The sequence below is a fragment of the Morchella sextelata genome (genome assembly GCF_020137385.1).
Source record: "Morchella sextelata strain SCLS chromosome Unknown scls_3, whole genome shotgun sequence".
Taxonomy (NCBI): domain Eukaryota; kingdom Fungi; phylum Ascomycota; class Pezizomycetes; order Pezizales; family Morchellaceae; genus Morchella; species Morchella sextelata.
Window position 1 is genome coordinate 147,186 of NW_025408618.1, and position 18,714 is coordinate 165,899.

Genomic DNA, 18,714 nt, shown 5'->3' on the forward strand with positions numbered 1-18,714 from the left:
TTGATTTTCTCGTTACCACCGGTAGTTATTGGTGAATATTACGTTAATAATATGCCGCGAGTAATATTTCTATCTGTTAGGATGCGGGGATGTCTTGTTGTGGTAGTAAACCCTAGCCCTGGTTAACTGAGAAAACGGTACGGCCGTGGGGCTATGCTGGGGATCCCGAAGTCTCGTACAGGGAATGCATACTACATGTATGTATCGGCCCGTCCCACGCTAGGGATTTATGATCCATCAGATATGCAAAGATAAAGATGGAAGCAAGGGCTTCCTGATTGGATTATCCATTCTGTTGAGTACATTCGGGGCCTTCTTTGCCCCTTGTCTGACAGTGGACTGAGTTGGGATCAAAGCCGTCAAACTAAAGTTGTAAACGATGCCAGCCAGGGTGGTAAGATTTGAGAAATACCTCAGTAACAATGAAGTGCTCACGGGTTTCCCAAGGCAGATCAGTAGTGTCCGATGACTCCATGGCCATATAAGAATGTTTCACCTAAATGGAACCTCATAATCTGCTCACGAGTGCAGAACTCCAGGAGGTGCAGAGAGTGGTGCGGCCGTAATAGATCCTGCCTCGACTGGTGCATATTGCAGTACGTGTTTCCCCATCTATTCCACAGCCTTTGTAACCGAAGCCATGTAGAGTGGGTGGATCAAATTGTAGAAAGTTTTGGCGAACACGCTCTCACTTGAAGGCTACTGATAAAGATAAGGGAGTGGAGTTGCATTGAACGAAGATAGAAAATAAGTCGGACAAGTAGTGAAGAATGCAACGGCGGAAACGGTGCCATCTGATCTAGAGTTTCTAGAACTTTATCAATCCTGTTGTACACGAATATGTGTAAAATATTTTAGCCGCTGTTTAGATGAACAAAGGCCTTATTTCCAATTGTCATGGAAACTCAAAGTCCCTCAACCCATTCCTCTATCTCCCTCCACTGCTCCACTCTAGCCAAACAACTTACTCCGCTTTTTCCAACGTATCCTTTCGTCAAACCTTCCCTTATCTCTATTCCCAGCGTATCACACGACTTGTCCAACTTCTCTCCGAAAACTACCCCCACATCTGCCTCCAGTAAACACAGCAGATCTGATGTTGAATCACCAACGTAAACCACTAAACATTCCTCTCCGGCACCAGAGTTCTTCTCGACAATATCTCTCATAACCCGTAACTTATCCCACCCCGTCCAGATCCCACCATCCTTATCACCAAACCATCGGTCCAAACTTCCGGTTGTGATGTCCTGACTATTGACTAGAAACTCATTCGAAAAGACGTCGATTTTCCCAACATCGGAGCCCTCAAGACATTTCCTAATCCACGATCTACTCCAATTAACACTGACAATGGCTACCCTCCCTCTCCCGCTAACTTTATCTACAACCTTCTCCCACCCCTTCCTCATGATGTCCCCCCTGTTCTCCGCCGCAGTTTTAATCAGTGTCTCCAACTTGATACCCTTGAACACCCCCTCTCCCTCAACCCGATCGATACTCGCTCTCTCCGCTTTTCTCAAAGACTTTTGGAACTCCGTTTCTTCTTCTAGTGTTGTTCGTATTGGTGCCTGCCCAACATGATCGTTGTAGTCACGCATATAAGAATCCACGAAATAACTCCATGGTGGCAGATTTGCTGCTGCTGAGTGGCATTTATAGGCCGCGGATGCTAGCAGAGAGATTGTATCTTTTCCTGTCCGGGTCAGAGTCTCGTCGAAATCGACGAGGAGGAGTAGGCGGCGGGTCATCATATTTGCGGGGTTCTTGTGAAAATGTGAAGCGGTCGCTGTCTCAAGCCTAATGATATCTGCCTACATGCAGCTAAGTATTTGATACGGATGACTAAACTACCATGCAAAGTCTTACCCCAAACCATGTGCATGCGCACTGCGGGCAGTCATTTCTGAAATATAACCCCCGCGAATGATTCTAGGTAGGGAAGGCTGATAAATAACCAAAATGTTGATGACATCATGGTTCCATGGCTCAGTTGGTTAGCGCGTGGTGCTAATATAGTAATATGTTAACGCCAAGGTCGAGGGTTCGACCCCCTCTGGAACCACTTACCATCCAACACTGGCTGCCCCAGTGTTTCCTTTGATTCTTTTGCTGGTACTGTCGCGGGTAGGACCTCATAACTCCGACAAAGACTCATCCTCATTCACCCTCGAAATCTAGAGGCCAGACTAAGACTAAGACTTCAGGTCGCATGACTGCCCACCCCGTATACTAATACACAATATCAGTGGTAGCCTCGGATGGTCACATTTACATGTTACAATAGAGTCTTTTAGCTGCAAGAGTTGGACAGAAAGTCGAGCACTTCGACAAAAAGTCCTGCACATCTTATTGGTTGAACGGCTGCAAGTCTCTTCCTAAAATAGCTAGACTTTCTGTCCAACCTGCTCGACTTTCTGTCCAACTCGCGCAGCTAAAAGACTCTAATAAAACCAAAGAAACAAAAGGCTGTCGGAGGGTGTATCTCTACCACATCATGTACTTACATAAGTGATTGATAACGTACTTTCCAATCGATCGCGATCGATGAGCCTTGTTCATAGATAATCACTCGATATTATCATACTCAACCTTGGTGAAGATGGGCGCACGTCAGCACAAAGAGAAAACCGCCAAGGTCTACCTAATATTACCTTGTCTTCTCGGACTTCTTTTGTATACCGGTGTTTATTTTTGGTAGGAATTTGAAGTGCTCACAAAATCAAAACTCGATTTACAGGCTCTCGACTGGCAGCCCTGACTCTATACAAACATCCTATCCTAATCTTCTGTATCTGTATCGGTAACGGCAGCCAGTGGGTTTCTATTGTCATGGGTTCCCATTTCACTGCGTGATTCACGTAGTATCTCTAGCTCTCTATAGCTAAATTCCACTTGGCAGGGCGAGGGTTCCATTGCTTGGCACTTACATGTATCTATTAAACCTATAGAAAGGGTTGTGGTTGGGATATGGTCATTATAGATACCTTTGGTCTGTGCTTGAGTATTTGACCGAGTATTCGTTATGGGCCTTTGCTGATTAGAGATCTGTAGGGCCAAATAGTGCTTGGGTTTTTATCTAGCGAGCGTTCAGGTAAGTATGTGGATCTATGCTACATACAAGTAAGTACATCGCCGTCAAGATAAATAGGAAGACTTGTATAGCTGCATTCAATTGAAGTTTATAGAAACATTTTCTTCGTATCAAACTCTAATAAGCTGGCTGTAAGCGTATTTTAATGCCTTTATAAGACTCTAATAAGCAACTGAAGAGTATTTCTGTTCCGATAAAGTTTTTTAATACCCTCTTCTGGATAAGACCCTAATGAGTCGTTGGTACGATGTAGCTGCATAAAACAAATTTCCCAAAACAAAAAGATTGCTCCGAGAGATCAAACACCTCTGTGGATGATTCCCTAGCATGATGACTGGTTCCAGAGGGGGTCGAACCCTCGACCTTGGCGTTAACATATTTCTATATTAGCACCACGCGCTAACCAACTGAGCCATGGAACCTGTTAAATTGCCGCTATTTTACACCTTTGAAAATTTTTTCAGTTGTTTACTCTATTAACTTACTAGTCTATCATTGGTTGTTGCGAATCTCCAAATGCAGGGTCCTCTATCCTTATTGGGATTGGTGGCGGCAACCGCAACCACTACGTTAGTCTAGGGGTTAAGTCTCACCTACTGCCCTCAGCTTGGTTTTAAGATCTTTAGGGATCAATTCTTCAGACCCAAGCCAATTGGTGATCTTTGTGGCGCCTATATAAAACACGGTGTGTCCATGGTTGGGCATTGATAGGTGCAGCTGTCGATACCCGGTATTTCGGAAGTAAACGTCGTCGCGTAAAATATATATCGTGATTTTCATCTGCGACACGTCTTCTCCTTAGTTGACATGTAGGTACAGTACATGCGACAAAATGGATTGTCAAGCGGTTAGTAGTCATACGATCAACGGCTGTATCTACAGCTGTTATTCTTGATTCCTGTACATAGATGATTACTTTATATTGAAATCTTGTTCTTCCACGGATTCACCGCGGAGGAGTCGCGCGCAAAGCCTTTCGCTGCTCAGTAGATTATGTATTTCTCATATTGAAATACCTGCGAAGATAGTTTTAGATACACATTTGATTAGCTGAATATCAATAATTCTTCACCTAATAATAGCCTTTGCCTAATAGACGGAAGAAGCTGAGGGTACTAGTACTATAGCAACATGTGGTTGCGATTTTCTATCTAGAATCCCATGTACAGATCCTGCACTTGTCGATCCATATCTACCTCTATATTGCGTGTTCCCGCTGCACCAAAGAAAGTACTCATCTACTAGGCGTTAACTGAAATTCGGCCTAACGTTTGGGGTGATATAAAGAGCTTGCATCTATTTTAAGCGGGACCAATCACGGGCGTCAGGGGGCTACCAGAACAAGCGCCCAAGACATTGAGAGATCAACAAAGCTAAAATCGAACATCAAACAAACGATTCTATTGGAGAGACGCTTGAAAGTTGTATTGTATATAAGCTGTGGATTCTTCCCGTTGAACTTGAAAATTATTCTATCCAGTATCACATCAGTGCAGTAAACTTTGTCTACGATCGAACTGGTTTCGCCTTTACGTTTTTCTTTTGTACTTTCTTTTCTTCAATTCTCTTCTTTTTAATTTACAGCAGGGCCTGTTACTTGATAAACGTACAAACTTCTTTCACTTTTCATACGCATCTTCATTTACGATTTATTTTCCCTTTTCCTACTTTAACATATATATAAACACTTCACGATGTTCTCACTCTCACGATTCGGTATTGGCCAGTTCACAAGTAAGAACAACCTCTTCTCCATCTTTTCCGGCTTATTTGCTAACCCACTCTCTAGAGCCCGTCCTGCTCTTCTCCTTGATAGTCCTAACCATCTCGACTGTCTTCACAACCTTCATCCTTTGCGGTACCACCTCCCCCGCCCTCCGAAAGTTCTATCTCATCTCCTTCTCCTACAACGACTCCTCAACCACCACCGAAGTCCTCAACGGCCTCGAAAAGCTCGACGGCTTTCTCTCATCAAGCAAGAACGACAGCGCCACATTCAGTCTCATCCGTGTTGGATACCGCGGTCTCTGTGTAGACCACTCTGAGGGATGGGACTGCGCTAGGACTTCGGCGGATCTGGAGAGGGTTGCTGGTGACCTTGGTGGCGATCCGTTGGATCTTATGGCGATTGCGGATATCTACAGGAGCAGGATCAGTTTTTCACTACCCGTGTGGGTAGCTGTTATTGCTATGGCGGTGGGATGGTTGGGTATTGCGGTTAACTGTATTCCGGCGATCCCAATCCCGGCGTGGACAAAGAAGATCGCGGCTGTTGGGTGCACCGTTGGGACACTGGCTCTCATGGGGACTATGGTTTTGCAGCAGGTCACTTCGTAAGTTTATTCTTATCCGCATATTGATCATTTAACTCTACTAACACATCCCAGTGGTGCCGTCTCAACACTAGTCCAGAAGATGGGCATCAACACCGTCGAGGTTAAGATTGGCGGAGCCAACGTCGGCTTTGGCTGGGCTGCCTTCGCACTCTCCCTTCTTGCAACCATCGCCATCTGCGCCATTGTATTTGCCGAATGGGGTATTGCGACTGCACAGGCAAAGGCGCTACAGAAGGGCGATTATATGGTTGGGAAGGCCACAGGCGGTAGAGTCGCTATGAGTGACTTTGCGGCGAGCGATCCAGAGAATGGACCTCAGAAGCCGGAGGGAACTCAGCCAAGTCTGGGGACGAGCACCTTGAGGAGTCAACTTGGCGAGAAGGCATTGGGTTATGGAAAACAAGCGGCGTTGGGTGCTTTCCAAAATCGGATGAAGCGTTAATTAAGCTGCAGCTGGGTTTGGGAGCTATGGGAGCTCGAGAAGAGAGAACATAGGCGCTTTGTTCTACTATTATATTTTCTTTGTTGCTTTTCTTCGTTTTTATCTCCCCTGTTTATGATTTAGCTGCTGTATCAGCACCCTAATAGGTGCTATCCTTTTTTTTGAGCGTATAATAAACTTTAAATAATCGTCAACTTGGTACGGACCTATCTCAGTGCTATAGTAGTTAGTGATGATGAGAAGTTCGGCTTTTTTCATACAGCTTCCCATGGTATCAGGTAATTGCCTGACCTGGAGCTAGACGTGTAGTCTATGCGCAATAAGTCTGATATTCTCCGACTAAGACAAACCTACATGCATGTATGTACTCACGGGGGTAGAGTTAATTCCCTAGTAGGTACTTGGAAAATTTCTCGGCGTCCTAACATTCTAGTGTCATTGGCTCATGAGGGAAGGTGCAAGCAAAGTGTTAATTTTGTAGATGCGTCTCATACACACTTGCTTAGACTGAGTGCTAAAACTCGATATGCCAAGGTCTGTAGCTACATGAAGTATCAATTGGCCTCTCCAGGATAAATAAGGTTAGATTTAAACAGTTTCAGATTTCAAGATTGTGAAATCTCTCTAGAAGCTTACGCGTTATAATTAGCCAAGAAGAAAGTACTGGCAAAGCTCGGTAAGGAAAGTTCGGAAATTTAGAGAATCAACATCTCGACAGTTTCCCAACTTTCCTGAGAAACTACACGTAATATGTACATTGTATGTAGTTGAAATTGAGTTTTAAGTGCTGACAATACATTCATGTCAGCAAGAAGAATACTAATCTATATGCATTTACATAGTTGTAAATTTCTAGCTAGGTGAAAAGACCGACCTTCTCAACATCAAAACCCACTATCATCCTGAAATAAGTGTGACAAACATCATGGTTCCAGATATCGGGTGGATTTTTTGATTATTGACGGGTCATGTTTATATCCGTTGGGTGCAGATGTTTTCGGTGAACCGATTCTTGGGGACCCTCACATTGTTGCAGCTGCAAAGTATCGGAATCAACACACGTGGCACCCGAGGGGAGTTGATATACGCATGCGGCCCAGCGAACCTGAATTCATCACTCCATGTAGGTACATGTACTTGTGTACCTACATAAACCCCATGTTCCTTGGATTGACATCGTTTGATTCTCCTCCTCCTCCTCCTCCCCCTCCTCCCCAATGCACATACCTTCTGGTGGCCCGTGCTTGGAACATCTCACGCATTTCGATCCTATCTCGACACGTAAGAACCTGGAGATTGAAGTGTCTTAATCTCTGGAAACGAGGCTGCATCCACGATAACTTATCCAGCAGTCAAAGACAACCGCGTGTCAAATGGGAGATATGTATGACGCGTGTCTGGTTCCTTCTTCATGCAATCTAGAAGATCACTTAGCTAACAGCGAGTCAAGAGATTCCAATACCATCCCGATTCCAAGACCCCCGCATCACTCGGCATCACTCTGAGTGCTGGGCCTTAGGGGAGGAGTGGGCTTAGCAGATTCCCAAAATAGGTTACGGCACCTTTTATCCGGCTGCAGAAACAAGCATTGAACAGTTTGCACCACTTGTTGAGTCATCGAAATGTATGTGTAACAGTAACGAGTGCAGAAAAAAAAGAATCGGAGAACAATGCGTGAGGTGAGGCAGTCAGTATGTAAGTAGCTGTCTTCCCCCCCGCGGGGAGGTTGAGAGGAAGTCGCTAGCCACTACCTTAAACCATACTCGCACATCCAGATATCAGAATCTCAAACACGGAGAGCTCCTTCAATATTCCAACAGATTAATCGAGGAAACACCGAAATGCATATTCAAGAGAAAGGGACCGTTACGAGCATCCGAGAACGCGTACAGACGCTGCAGTTGGAGGAGGTCTCCCGCCATGCCCCGCAGTACGATTCAATCCCTCCAGCCCCTTCGACGACGAAAGGCACTCCGCGCCTACCGCCTCGGCCGCCAGCGCGCCCCGCTAGCTCTAGTACCGTAACTACCACAACCAGAGTAACTACAACTACTAGTATTTCTGTTATAGCTGGAAGCTCGGGTGTTGCAAAGAAGCAAGCACCTCCACCTCTTCCCCGGCGGAAGACCAGTATATCCTCAATGACTGAAAGTATCATCTCAGTTACGAGCACCAGCTCAAATAATAGCCATGCTGGAAGCACATCCAGTACACGTGCGCTACCACCCATCTATACTGGGAAAGATTCTTTACCGGTCCAGTTTCACGATAAGAAGATCACAAATACACCGCTGCCTCCCAAGCGTATAAACAGCTTGCCAGCACCTCGGCCAACACCACCGCTTCCCACCCGTAGGACCACTACAGCGATCCAAGAGGGTTCTAGAAGAAACTCTGACGAGGCTACTGTTGTCCCGAGACGGTTGCCACCTCCCCCGGTTCGCAATGCTGCTCCTCCTATTTCACAGAGACCCCCACTCCCGGCATCACATACAGACTCTGCTATTGGGTCTAGTCCACCTCCAATCCCTCGCTCTACAAGACCCCCACCCATACCCGTCTCTAGTCGCCCTTCCTCAGGCCCATCTTGTAAACCCCACACAGCATCCACATTGCCGTGTCTAATATGCTATGACTACTCGGGCCCTGATCATCACGCCTCACTCCCACAATTTCAACGCTCCCAAGTCCGTTCCCTTCAGACCCTAGCTATAGCACTTACTTCTCCATTCCCAAGTGCTCTTGAAAAAGCCCGTGTAATATTTACCTGGCTTCACCATAATATTTCCTACGACGTACGTGCCCTGCTTGCAGGAAACATTCCCGATCAGTCCCCTGAATCAACAATACGAACCGGCCTCTCTGTCTGCGCAGGTTACTCAAACCTCTTTGAGATTCTCTGCACCTACAGTGGCCTTCAATGTGTAGTGGTAACGGGCCACGGCAAAGGCTTCGGCCACACTGATCCAGCCCCTGGCGCACCAGTGCCGTCTTACAACATGAATCACGCATGGAACGCAGTGAAGCTCTCGAGCAACCACTGGCATCTCATAGATTCGTGTTGGGGGGCCGGTCATCGTGGATCGAACAACGAATATAAAAAGGAGTTTGCCCCCGAGCACTTCATTTCCCCAGCTAGTGTATTTGGGCAAAAACACTTCCCCGAGAAACCAGGACAGCAGTACCGGGAAGATGGGCGCACGATAAGCTGGGAAGAGTATATTCTGTCTCCAGAGCCCCCAAAGCTCTACAAACAGTTCACAGATCTGTTCAACTTTAGTAAGGAGACTGTCTCGCCCTCAACCAAACGGCTTCAGCCCGGTACACGAACCCGCTTTGCGGTCTCATTACCATGCCAGCACCTCCCTGTAATCAGGAAAGAAGACGAATACGTTCTCTTTCTGAACGTGGGCAACGACTTTGACGTGAAGAACTTCTACTTGATGCAGCCTGACGGGACAGGGCGAGGATACGTGTGTGATGTTGTGGTCCCACGGAATACAAAGGTGACACTGTACTACCCAAATAAGTTTGACGGTAAGCCCGGAAAGGGGCTGACTAGGGAGTACTTTTTGAAAAAGGTGGGCAAATGTGGGTGGAGTTGGAGCTATGTTGCGGAGTGGAACAGTTAGGCATGACTGCTACATAGGATGACCATATGAGTATTTAATTGCAATTGGGTGGGGCGTTAGGTTTCTGGAGTTGAACTAGAGAGAGTGGTGGGGTGTAGATAAAATACAATGAATTAATCTTTTGTAATTGTTGATATTGAAGCGCCGGGTATGTACGTTGTAAAGATTGATTTTTCCTTCTTTTTTTTCCGGCTTATTCATGATAGATCACTCGTCTTTTTGAGAGCTCATCTCCCTGTGATCATACATCTTAGCCTCGACCTCTAGCTCTCCAACCTCTTCCTACCACCACAACCACCCCTCTATTCTGGGGTAGTTTGAGGCTCGTAGCACAAACCACACCTACCCCATAGCTCGGGTCCGGCAGTGGCTGCGGCTGCGAGTCGATCCATTGATCCACATCCCTGAGCCTAACTAAGGGATGTTCACCGACGTTTCAGCCTTATTTTATTTCTTTTTTTGGGTTGTATCGAAATTTTTGAAGCTTAGTCTACATTCCAAACGTGCATCTTGTTGTTCGCTTTAGGCTTGGGATGGTGTGCATACGGCACAGGTCAAGTCGCACCAAAAAGCTTGTCCAGGAAAAGATGGGGCTCAACCAGCCTCGTCAATGATCAAAAATGTAACTATATACACGCGCGCCTGAGCTCGAGAAACCGAAATAGGGAAAAAAAATACAACAACAGGAAATAAAAAAGAATGCATAAATACAAAACCGAGCTCCCCAAGAGAAAGGAAAAAAAAAAGAAAGGAAAACGGCCTCTAGAGTCTAATTAAGCACCAACCCCGGCCCTCTCTACCTTGACCGTCCGTAAAGCTTATACCAAATCAACTGTCCAATACTACTCCAGGTTAACTCTTTGTCTACGGAGTCAGCCCTCTGGCCGTTGTAATAATGATTCTTGGACTTGAGCTTCACCGTGCTTCCTGACGCCTCTTGGGATGCACGGTTCTTTGTGCCGTTGACAGGGAGATCGCCGAGCTGCTTTGCGCCGTTCCACGCAACGTCTTTAGCGGCTCTCCACATGGCCTCCGGGTACCTGATCATCTCCGCCGTGTACGAGAGACGGTATGCCGCGGGGTCGTAGATGAACTCGATGGGGAGTGCTTGGTTGTCCTTACGCCAGGAGTTGCGGAGGTTGACGGAGGCGTCGATGGTGGCTAGGCTCATCACATCGGGGATATAGTCAAGAGCCTCGGTTTTTCCGTCGAGGAGGGCGTAGGCCCAGGCGGCGATGTCGTCGAATGAGATGTCCTGGGTGCCCTTCGTTCCGCCGACGGTCTGCATAGGGCCGCCCCGGGCTCGGCCACCAAATACAACGGAGCGGACACCTTGTTCAGACATGGCTTCCGCAAATACTGCGCAGGTGCTAGCGCACATTCCGGATGACACCTGTTGTCCGGTTTGTCAGTTATTGGAGTCAAATTATGGTTAACCGGTTAAAGAAACCTACCATTATTATATTCTCAGTCTTGAACGGTTGTGGCCCCTTATACGCCGCAGGTAGGGCACTCCCGCTCTTCTTCTCCGCGTTCCTCTCCGCTAGATCTGGTCTTGCAATTCTCGTAAAATAGTCTCCATCACTTCGCAGGGGTCCCAGAAACTCCTGGTAACTCGAGAAATCGCTCCCATCCATCCTGTGGTACTGCCCCAGGTCCCAGAAGGTCCGGTTGGGGTCAACGTTGGATGTAAGCATAGCTTGCAGTGCCGGGTTCCACCGCATGTTTGTGCCAAAGTAATGATCCGCTGTCGGGAAGAACTGCATAGCGGCATCGTTACCCAGAGCTAGGTTTCCACCACCATTCCCGGTGACATCGATAACTATTTTAGGGATCCCTTTATCTTTGAGGTACGAGATTGCCTTGGAGATGAAGCCGGCAAAGGAGACGAGTGTTTCAGAGCTCTTAAACTCTCCGATTACGAGAACGGCAGTTTCGTTGTCAAGACTGAAGAGCTGAATTATGTTGTCTGTGAAGGACATGATAGGCTTGATGGTTCTGTTTGTGGAACGACTCCAAAGAGGCTCTTTGTAAAGTGGTGATGCCTCCCGTTTACCCTTGGCTTTGCTGGCAGACTCGGTTTTGTTTTTGTATTTGAGCGAGCCAGAATACAGAGTGCGAATCTTCTCGACCTCCTTCTCGCTGCGGATGCAGACGTTAGAGTAGAAGGTATCTGTCGAATTGAAAGAATTCCTCGGGACCAATAATCTGGATTTCCTATAGAAACAAAGTCAACGTCGCGTCTAAAAGCCCAGTAGGACTCCTTTAAAAACTCACCATTCTACTAATGTTGACGTTCCATTCGCCCAGGTCAACACAAGCTCATTCTCATCGAATGTATACCTCCTCGCAAACAACCCACCCACATAGTCATTTCCCGAGTAGTGTACCATCAACTGATTCCACCTCGCGTCTGGGTCAACCCAGCTCAGCTCCGGGTGCACATTCACCATCCCCATCAGATATTCAACTGCATCATCTCCATTGATCTTTGTAATTTCATCCCGCACCCCCCACCCATTTCCCACCTTCTCTACTGCGTGTATTTTTGGAATACTACTAGGGGTATCCGACACGGCGATGATAGGGTAATCATGTTCGAAAGAGAAGGCAGCGTAGCACTTTGTCATGAAGCGGACATGGGTGTCTCTGAATGCGCTGAAGAGGTTAAATAGATCTCCATTGAAGGAGTGCTCGTTTTCGTATTTGTTATATCGTACTCGTGACTCAATCTTGGAGAGTGTTTTGTTGAGATCGAAGGGGGCGAGTTCTAGCTCGGGTGTGGGTGGTGAGAGAAAGTAGGTTTGAGCTGAGTAGAATTGGAGGAATAGGCGCAGCTGCCGTAAGGTGTCCAGAGCTTCATCTTGGTGAAAGGGAACGCTAGTGAGGCATTCATATGCTAATAGTTCTGGGATTTCTCGCGAAGCTAGGAGATAATTATGTCAGAGAAATCATTTACCATAAATTGTAGAGAGATGTAATCACATGTGGCATTAATTGCTTTTATGGCTTTGGCACAAGCATCATCAGATGAAGATTGCAAAGAGAGAGACGAGAAAAGCACTAAGGCAACCCCGAGGGCTGACCGAATATACTTCATCTTGAGTATCAATGAAGGAGGTTAATGGATAGAGAAATGTGATGAAGCCTTATACAAACTAGAATTTTCTTGATAAAGAGACTTGGTGATATATGAAGAAGGTTCGATCTACTTATATTGATTATCTGATCTATGCCACCCACGTACCTTACCGGAGCCCGATTGGGTGAGATCAAACTATTCGCTCCGAGACGTCCACGCCTCAGTCCACCGTGCATACTCAAGCCCAAGTACCTACATTGTTGCTTTTTCAGCCCCATTTCACCAATGAGGCACAGTATAACTTGACTTCATTTTGGATGCATTTGGTATGCTCTAGCGTACTTGTTCCGCTTATTTTGACGTGAGGTGATATAGCTGCTGAAAGTGGTAGTGTTTTCTGTAGGGAACCGAATACTAAGTCTACTAGTGTTCAGTTTTTGGAGTTGAGGTCTGTGTGACGCCGAAATACATGTAGTTAAGGTTGGCTTGATGTGCAGCAAGATCAACATTCCGCACTTTAATCGAATATGTTCATGCAGTCCAAGTCGATTCAACACCCAGAAGTCTCAAAAAGCATAGGTACTCACCAATTAGCAAAGATCGAGAACGGTGTTTTATGATACAGCTCGTCCTCATCATTTTTCCGATTTTAGGATCCAGGAACGCCACGCTAAGTTAAAATGACATCCTTTCATCAAGGCATTCTGACGCTAGCATTTGCTATAAATTTCAACCAAGCATTGAGAATCCCGCAAAGCCACAGGGACGGCCCGGTACCGAGATTTTCTAAGCTATTTTTGTCTCTGCGCCGCTGTTTTGAAGCCCGGTGAGGCTCAGGGTTAGGTTCGTCGGTCAGCTCTTAGGGTTTTTCGGATATCACGGCTACAATTTGTTGGACTCGTAGCTAGATACTTGCAATTTCCAGGATCTCGATTTCATCGGAAGCAACCTCCAGCTAACAGTTTCTTGAACTCAGGTATGGAGAGGCAATTCGATCGGGGTTCTAGTCGCGCCAAGACCGTCGAAATCCGCACAGCCCACGTTAACCAGGGTCCTTGTTCTCGCCAAAGCATCAATCAGCTTTATTTCAACCTTGGGAAAATAACATTGAGTGAGTAGGTATATTGTACTTCCGATTGTCCAAGTTGTGGCCCGACTAGGAAGTACGGGGACTAGTCCCTCCTCTTACTCGCAAATGGTACATTGGAGGGTGGTGGGGTGAAGGAAGAACATTTCAAAATGACTTGCTTTGACAGATGCCATTTGTTCTTTCGTGAAGAGAGCTCAAATAGTCCCTGGGGCTCGTAGAGATTTCGATTCGGCGGTCCAAAACTGCGTATAGTCATAAAACGGTCTAGGAATAAAGCGTTGTGTGCATAACACAATATTAGCGCGTGTTAGTTACCTCCAGTTAGCCTTGGCATTCAAATATACATGTATCTCTTTACTACCTGCATGTAATACTAATACTCCCAGGTTAGAAATCTTAGCTTCTCTGTTGACACTCGGTGTCACTTTTTCATGTTCCTTTGTGCTAGTTAGAGAAATCGATTTGTTGTTAGATTGCCTCTACCAGCTTCGACTATCCTCTACTCCTCCTATGGAATATCCTCCACTTGATACCCCCTTACATTTGGGAGACTGCTTTGATAACCCCGCTTGACTTCGATTGATCTTCATTCTAGGGACTAAAAAGGCTACTTGTAGGTTGGATGGAAATTTCTATCTCCTTCAGTAGGGAAAGGCTGGAATACGCTGGCATCGATTAAGATCCAGCAAACTTGAGTCGAGTTACATAATACTGTATGTCTTCACCCTGCTCAGGGTCAAGGTAAGGAGAGAAATCTACATATACTTAACGTTCCTCAAATATAGATAATGGGCTGTCGCGGTACTATATGTATGAATATAAGACCCTCTGCTTAGCGCAAGAGCTTCGTCACAGAAAATCACTCGCACTTAACTAGATTGACTAATCATTCAAATATCGCTTCCGTGCCTAGAGTTCTGAAATTCGTAGTGTGAGCCGTGTCTCATTATGTTTACGGAGTGTCTATCTTTTTGAACTCGCTCTTTATGTCTGATGCAGAGTTTAAAAAATGGTATTCTCCTATATTCATTTAAACCCATTTCTTTCCCTCCACATATTCAACAAGATTTCATTAAACGATATATAATTCCATTACGTGTACGAGTATTCATCCCCACCCTTCCACTACATTCTCACCATCTTTTCAAGGACTTCCCGACTATATAGCTCATCCATCCTAATCTTGGTCAAAAGCTCAGCATGATTCGTCATCCTTGTCGCCGCCTCATGTTCCGCCCACGCCTCCGACTTCCCTTCTACCGTACTCGTATCCAGAAAGTGATGGCTCGCCAAATTCTCATTCGTAAGAGCTCCGCACTTATTCATAATGACTTTCATCATAGCCTTCTCTTCGGTTTTCCCCATATCATTTTTCAGCTTATCGCTTTCGCGCATGAGTTTCCTCTTGATCTTTGCAGCAACTTTTTCCGCATATACTGAGCGCACGGCAACATCTAGTTTTGCAAATATCTGTAGTCGAAGGTGAGACCGTCGTTTGCCGTATGAAACCATCTTTTGCCCAATATATTGGCCTGCTCCGACGGGTTCAATCCCTGCCACAAGACAACCGAGGGTCTCAACTAATAGTTGAAAGTCACTCGGTAGCTCGGCCTTCGACGCATTGACGACAAGAGTCAGGAAGTAGTCAACCTTCGAAACTTGGTAGAGACAATTGTTTTCGGGGATGGGGTCGGGCCAGGGTGCTTCGGCACAGAAACGGGAAATTTCTTGCTCCATCTCGTAATTAAGGCTTAAAGCAACTGCTTTGTAAATCTATAGGGAGACATGAGCAATTAAAGGGAGAGAGAATGATCATTCCGGAGGGGTAGTACTTGCCTTCTCATCAATTTGGGCACGACTAATAGGATTATCCGCCTTTTTCGCTGATTTCTCCCTAGTAATTGCCGATACGTCTCCGGAATCGAGCTCCACGACGCCCGATGGGTTTATAATTGGCTTGTTAGTAGTACTTTCGAATACACTAACATCATAAATATCTCCGGCGGGATCTGGTGGTATATCTCCACTAAACCTATTCCAGAATATCTTGACCCGAGTCTTGAACGGCAGAGAAGCCACCATCATAAAAGTGTTCAAATCCGAGAGTCTATCTCCGAAGCCGTGCCAGTATCCGTATGCAGCGACGACACGAGCATATCGGGGTAGTCCTTGCCGCACAATGACTGTTCCCGCGATCTTCTTGGAAATACTTGTGACAGGAGCAACTGAAAATCGGTGTAGGGGGAGATGGTCATCTAGGGACTTTGCCGTTCGTTTTGTCTCGTCCACCAAGACTGTCTTGTTCTTCTTGAGAAGTTGAGGTTTTGCGATGAATATGTGAGTGTCAAGATTACGATTCCGTTGTTCGCAGTTTATGGTGGGAATTAATATCTTCCGATCGATGGCCTGCGTTTCCGGTGCTACAACATATGTAGGAAAATACAAATGAGAGAACCAGGAGCTTAGGGATGCATCGCCGCTCACTGTCTCCGGAAAGAGAAAATTCGTTCCGGCTGCTGCAAGATGTGCGACCACAAATGGATCTATCAACCCGAATGCGGAGCGCATTCCTTGACGGAAATATTCGAACGGGTTTCCAAAAATTACTATCGTCTTCCCGATATAATCAAGTAGTAAGCATCGCCCAGTGGTTGGGTTGATGAAGCTTCCGTACACACTCAAGTTCCAAACATCAGCGCTCGTTTTCAGGTCTCCCATCAACCTATATAACTGATGAATTGTCTCCGGTTTTGTTTCAGAGTTGACAACTATCAGGAAGGCGGAACTGGGATTGTAGCTGTATTTCGCCGAAACTTGAACTTGGAGGGAATACGTCATAATAGAGCGTAAAGGGGGACAAGGGGATGGTAGGGTGGAGAACCAGTCAGCTCTATCCCCAGGTTCTGAGAGGAGTAGCTCCAGGGTGAGGGCTCCAATTGAGTATTGATCCGCTCGATCCGAGACTTTAAGGGTTTGTGCAATCATAATTACGGTTCCTGGTGCTATGTTATCTGGTAAGTCAATGCCACGAGAGTGGTTATCTTTCGAGTCATTCTCTGTGAACTTAAATATCTGATTGTCTCCGGTTTCGGATAGACAGGTTCCTCCGGCTCGTCGAAGAGCTCCTTTAATTCCATATGGCTTGTTACTGATGTTCCAAAGCTACGTATATAAATAATAATGTCAGAACTGTACACGATACCATGGGTATTAAATCCTACCATCCAGGAAAATGTAACATCATTTCCTCGCTGAACCGATGAAAGATAACTTGGCGCCTCAAGTTCCAATGGATATCTAATCGGGAGGGCGACTGGCTGGAAGAACTCTGGAAGCGCTTTATTTATGCCCGGCATCATCGCAACCAAATCCAATTGGTCAACTGCTTGAAAAATCACCCCAGGCGGACGCACTTGTCCCTCCTGCCGTATGAAGGCCCGTACCTCCCCGCGAATACTGGCCGTTTCTCCAGGGAATATTGAGTTCGGGAGGTAGGCAGGTTCATCGATAAGTGGGTCGAACCACGCGGTACTTCTAATCAGCACAGGTATCCGTGCATGGGCAGGTGAAGGCATTCCCCCTATCTTATTAGCATACACCAATTTCACTCAAATCAAGCTCATGGCATCTACCTATATTCTGCACACATATGTTCCTCACTATTATATGCTCGCCGGGCTCGAATATTCCGTCGTTACCGGCATCGACAATCTCAAAACTTGTAATTTTTAAGAAATATTTTCCATGGTAGATTGAGTCCATGCCGTTCGAGCTTTTAACTTTTATATGGACCGAGCCTTGAGCACCGTTGGAACCAGGCTTTAAAACTGTTGATGGAAGAGACCCCCACATCCCATAAGGGCCTGGAGGGCCAATGGGACGAGTATAGCTGATGTATTTATTCGTTTGAACGAACTGATTGGTTAGACATATGGATATCTGAGACTTCATAGGCTAGGTACGTACTTTTGAACAGGTGCACACTTTTGCACCCCCACAGCAAGAGTACCCAATGCCATCGTAAACCTGCCTAATAATAGAGATCTAGTATTAGAATTTTAATTCGATAGGAATAAAGTTATGATTAACTTACCAAGTAAATTGTTCACCACCTTCTCCGCCTTGGCCCCCTTCCCCACGATTGCCATGGACACCACTTGCACCACCCATACCACCAGAAATGTCCCAGTCGACACCCAGAAGTAGGTTTGTGTCCTGTTCCGCAACCTCAATGAATACAACCCCGCCATTTCCACCATTTCCGCCATCTGTGCCATATCCAGCGCTGCATAAATTCCATGGTTAGCTACTGGAACTGAGCTGGCCCACGGGAAACATACTCTCCACCGTTCGCTCCTGGCCCGCCAGCCTGTGCCTCCGCGTATTCAGTCGCATTCTCGCCTTTTATCCCAGCACCCCCCATTTGTCCATCCTCACCCCTCCCTCCGGCTCCGCCATCTCCACCTCGCGCCGATAAGAAGAACGTCTTATCAGCCGAAACCTCCCATTCGGACCCGGCACAAGTTGTGGTCCCAACTGCGTGTATACCACCCGGCTCGAGCCTAGACGGTGTTATCTCAATCGAAACCGTGCCCGCATTCGTACCTGCTGTTGCGGCTGATGCGGAACGCCCGTGTTCGCCGTTCCGGCCTGGTGGAGCTGTGGTGGTTCGTTAGTAGTGATATTTTAGAAACTCGAATGTCATACAAACCAACTGTATCTCGGGCGTCATAGAACTGTGTACCAGGCTGCCCAACCTTGCCGTCGACGCCTATCAAAATCCTGTCACCAAGAGACATAGACATCGTGATTTTGGTGACTTCAAGAGGTCCCAGGTAGGGATCCGAATTTATATTTTCTTTCTGTAGGTGATCTCACAACTTTTCGACTTTGGGTGTGAAAGAGATGCGGGTGGGGATTACATATACTCTAGTAGCACAAGAACAGTTGGCGAGACCTGCATTTCTTTTTTCTGCTTGTCGCTTTAAAGTGCTCCAATTATCGGAGGGCGCCTTAAAATTACTGTCTCAAATAGCGG

The 18,714-nt window shown here is 46.4% G+C and overlaps 5 protein-coding genes across 5 annotated transcripts; 2 read left to right on the top strand and 3 right to left on the bottom strand.

Moving 5' to 3' along the window:
* Positions 1–905: 905 nt before the first annotated feature.
* On the bottom strand, positions 906–1,754 carry H6S33_008870 (uncharacterized protein; the record flags this gene model as incomplete). The annotated part of the gene is made up of 1 exon (XM_044840542.1): positions 906–1,754. One exon carries the CDS (start codon positions 1,752–1,754, stop codon positions 906–908), a length of 849 nt encoding a protein of 282 aa, XP_044697685.1.
* A 3,034-nt stretch (positions 1,755–4,788) lies between these two features.
* H6S33_008871 (uncharacterized protein) lies at positions 4,789–5,872 on the top strand (the record flags this gene model as incomplete). The annotated part of the gene is made up of 3 exons (XM_044840553.1): positions 4,789–4,828; positions 4,884–5,427; positions 5,482–5,872. The coding sequence occupies 3 exons, from the start codon at positions 4,789–4,791 to the stop codon at positions 5,870–5,872; spliced, it is 975 nt and encodes a 324-aa protein (XP_044697686.1).
* A 1,841-nt stretch (positions 5,873–7,713) lies between these two features.
* Positions 7,714–9,504, top strand: H6S33_008872 (uncharacterized protein; the record flags this gene model as incomplete). Its single annotated transcript, XM_044840564.1, has 1 exon — positions 7,714–9,504. The coding sequence occupies one exon, from the start codon at positions 7,714–7,716 to the stop codon at positions 9,502–9,504; it is 1,791 nt and encodes a 596-aa protein (XP_044697687.1).
* A 796-nt stretch (positions 9,505–10,300) lies between these two features.
* Positions 10,301–12,604, bottom strand: H6S33_008873 (uncharacterized protein; the record flags this gene model as incomplete). Its single annotated transcript, XM_044840575.1, has 4 exons — positions 10,301–10,897; positions 10,959–11,721; positions 11,782–12,430; positions 12,490–12,604. 4 exons carry the CDS (start codon positions 12,602–12,604, stop codon positions 10,301–10,303), a joined length of 2,124 nt encoding a protein of 707 aa, XP_044697688.1.
* Positions 12,605–14,801: 2,197 nt separating this feature from the next.
* Positions 14,802–18,481, bottom strand: H6S33_008874 (uncharacterized protein; the record flags this gene model as incomplete). Its single annotated transcript, XM_044840586.1, has 8 exons — positions 14,802–15,449; positions 15,513–16,838; positions 16,898–17,256; positions 17,309–17,591; positions 17,643–17,706; positions 17,770–17,961; positions 18,017–18,335; positions 18,388–18,481. The coding sequence occupies 8 exons, from the start codon at positions 18,479–18,481 to the stop codon at positions 14,802–14,804; spliced, it is 3,285 nt and encodes a 1,094-aa protein (XP_044697689.1).
* Between the last annotated feature and the right edge of the window lie 233 nt (positions 18,482–18,714).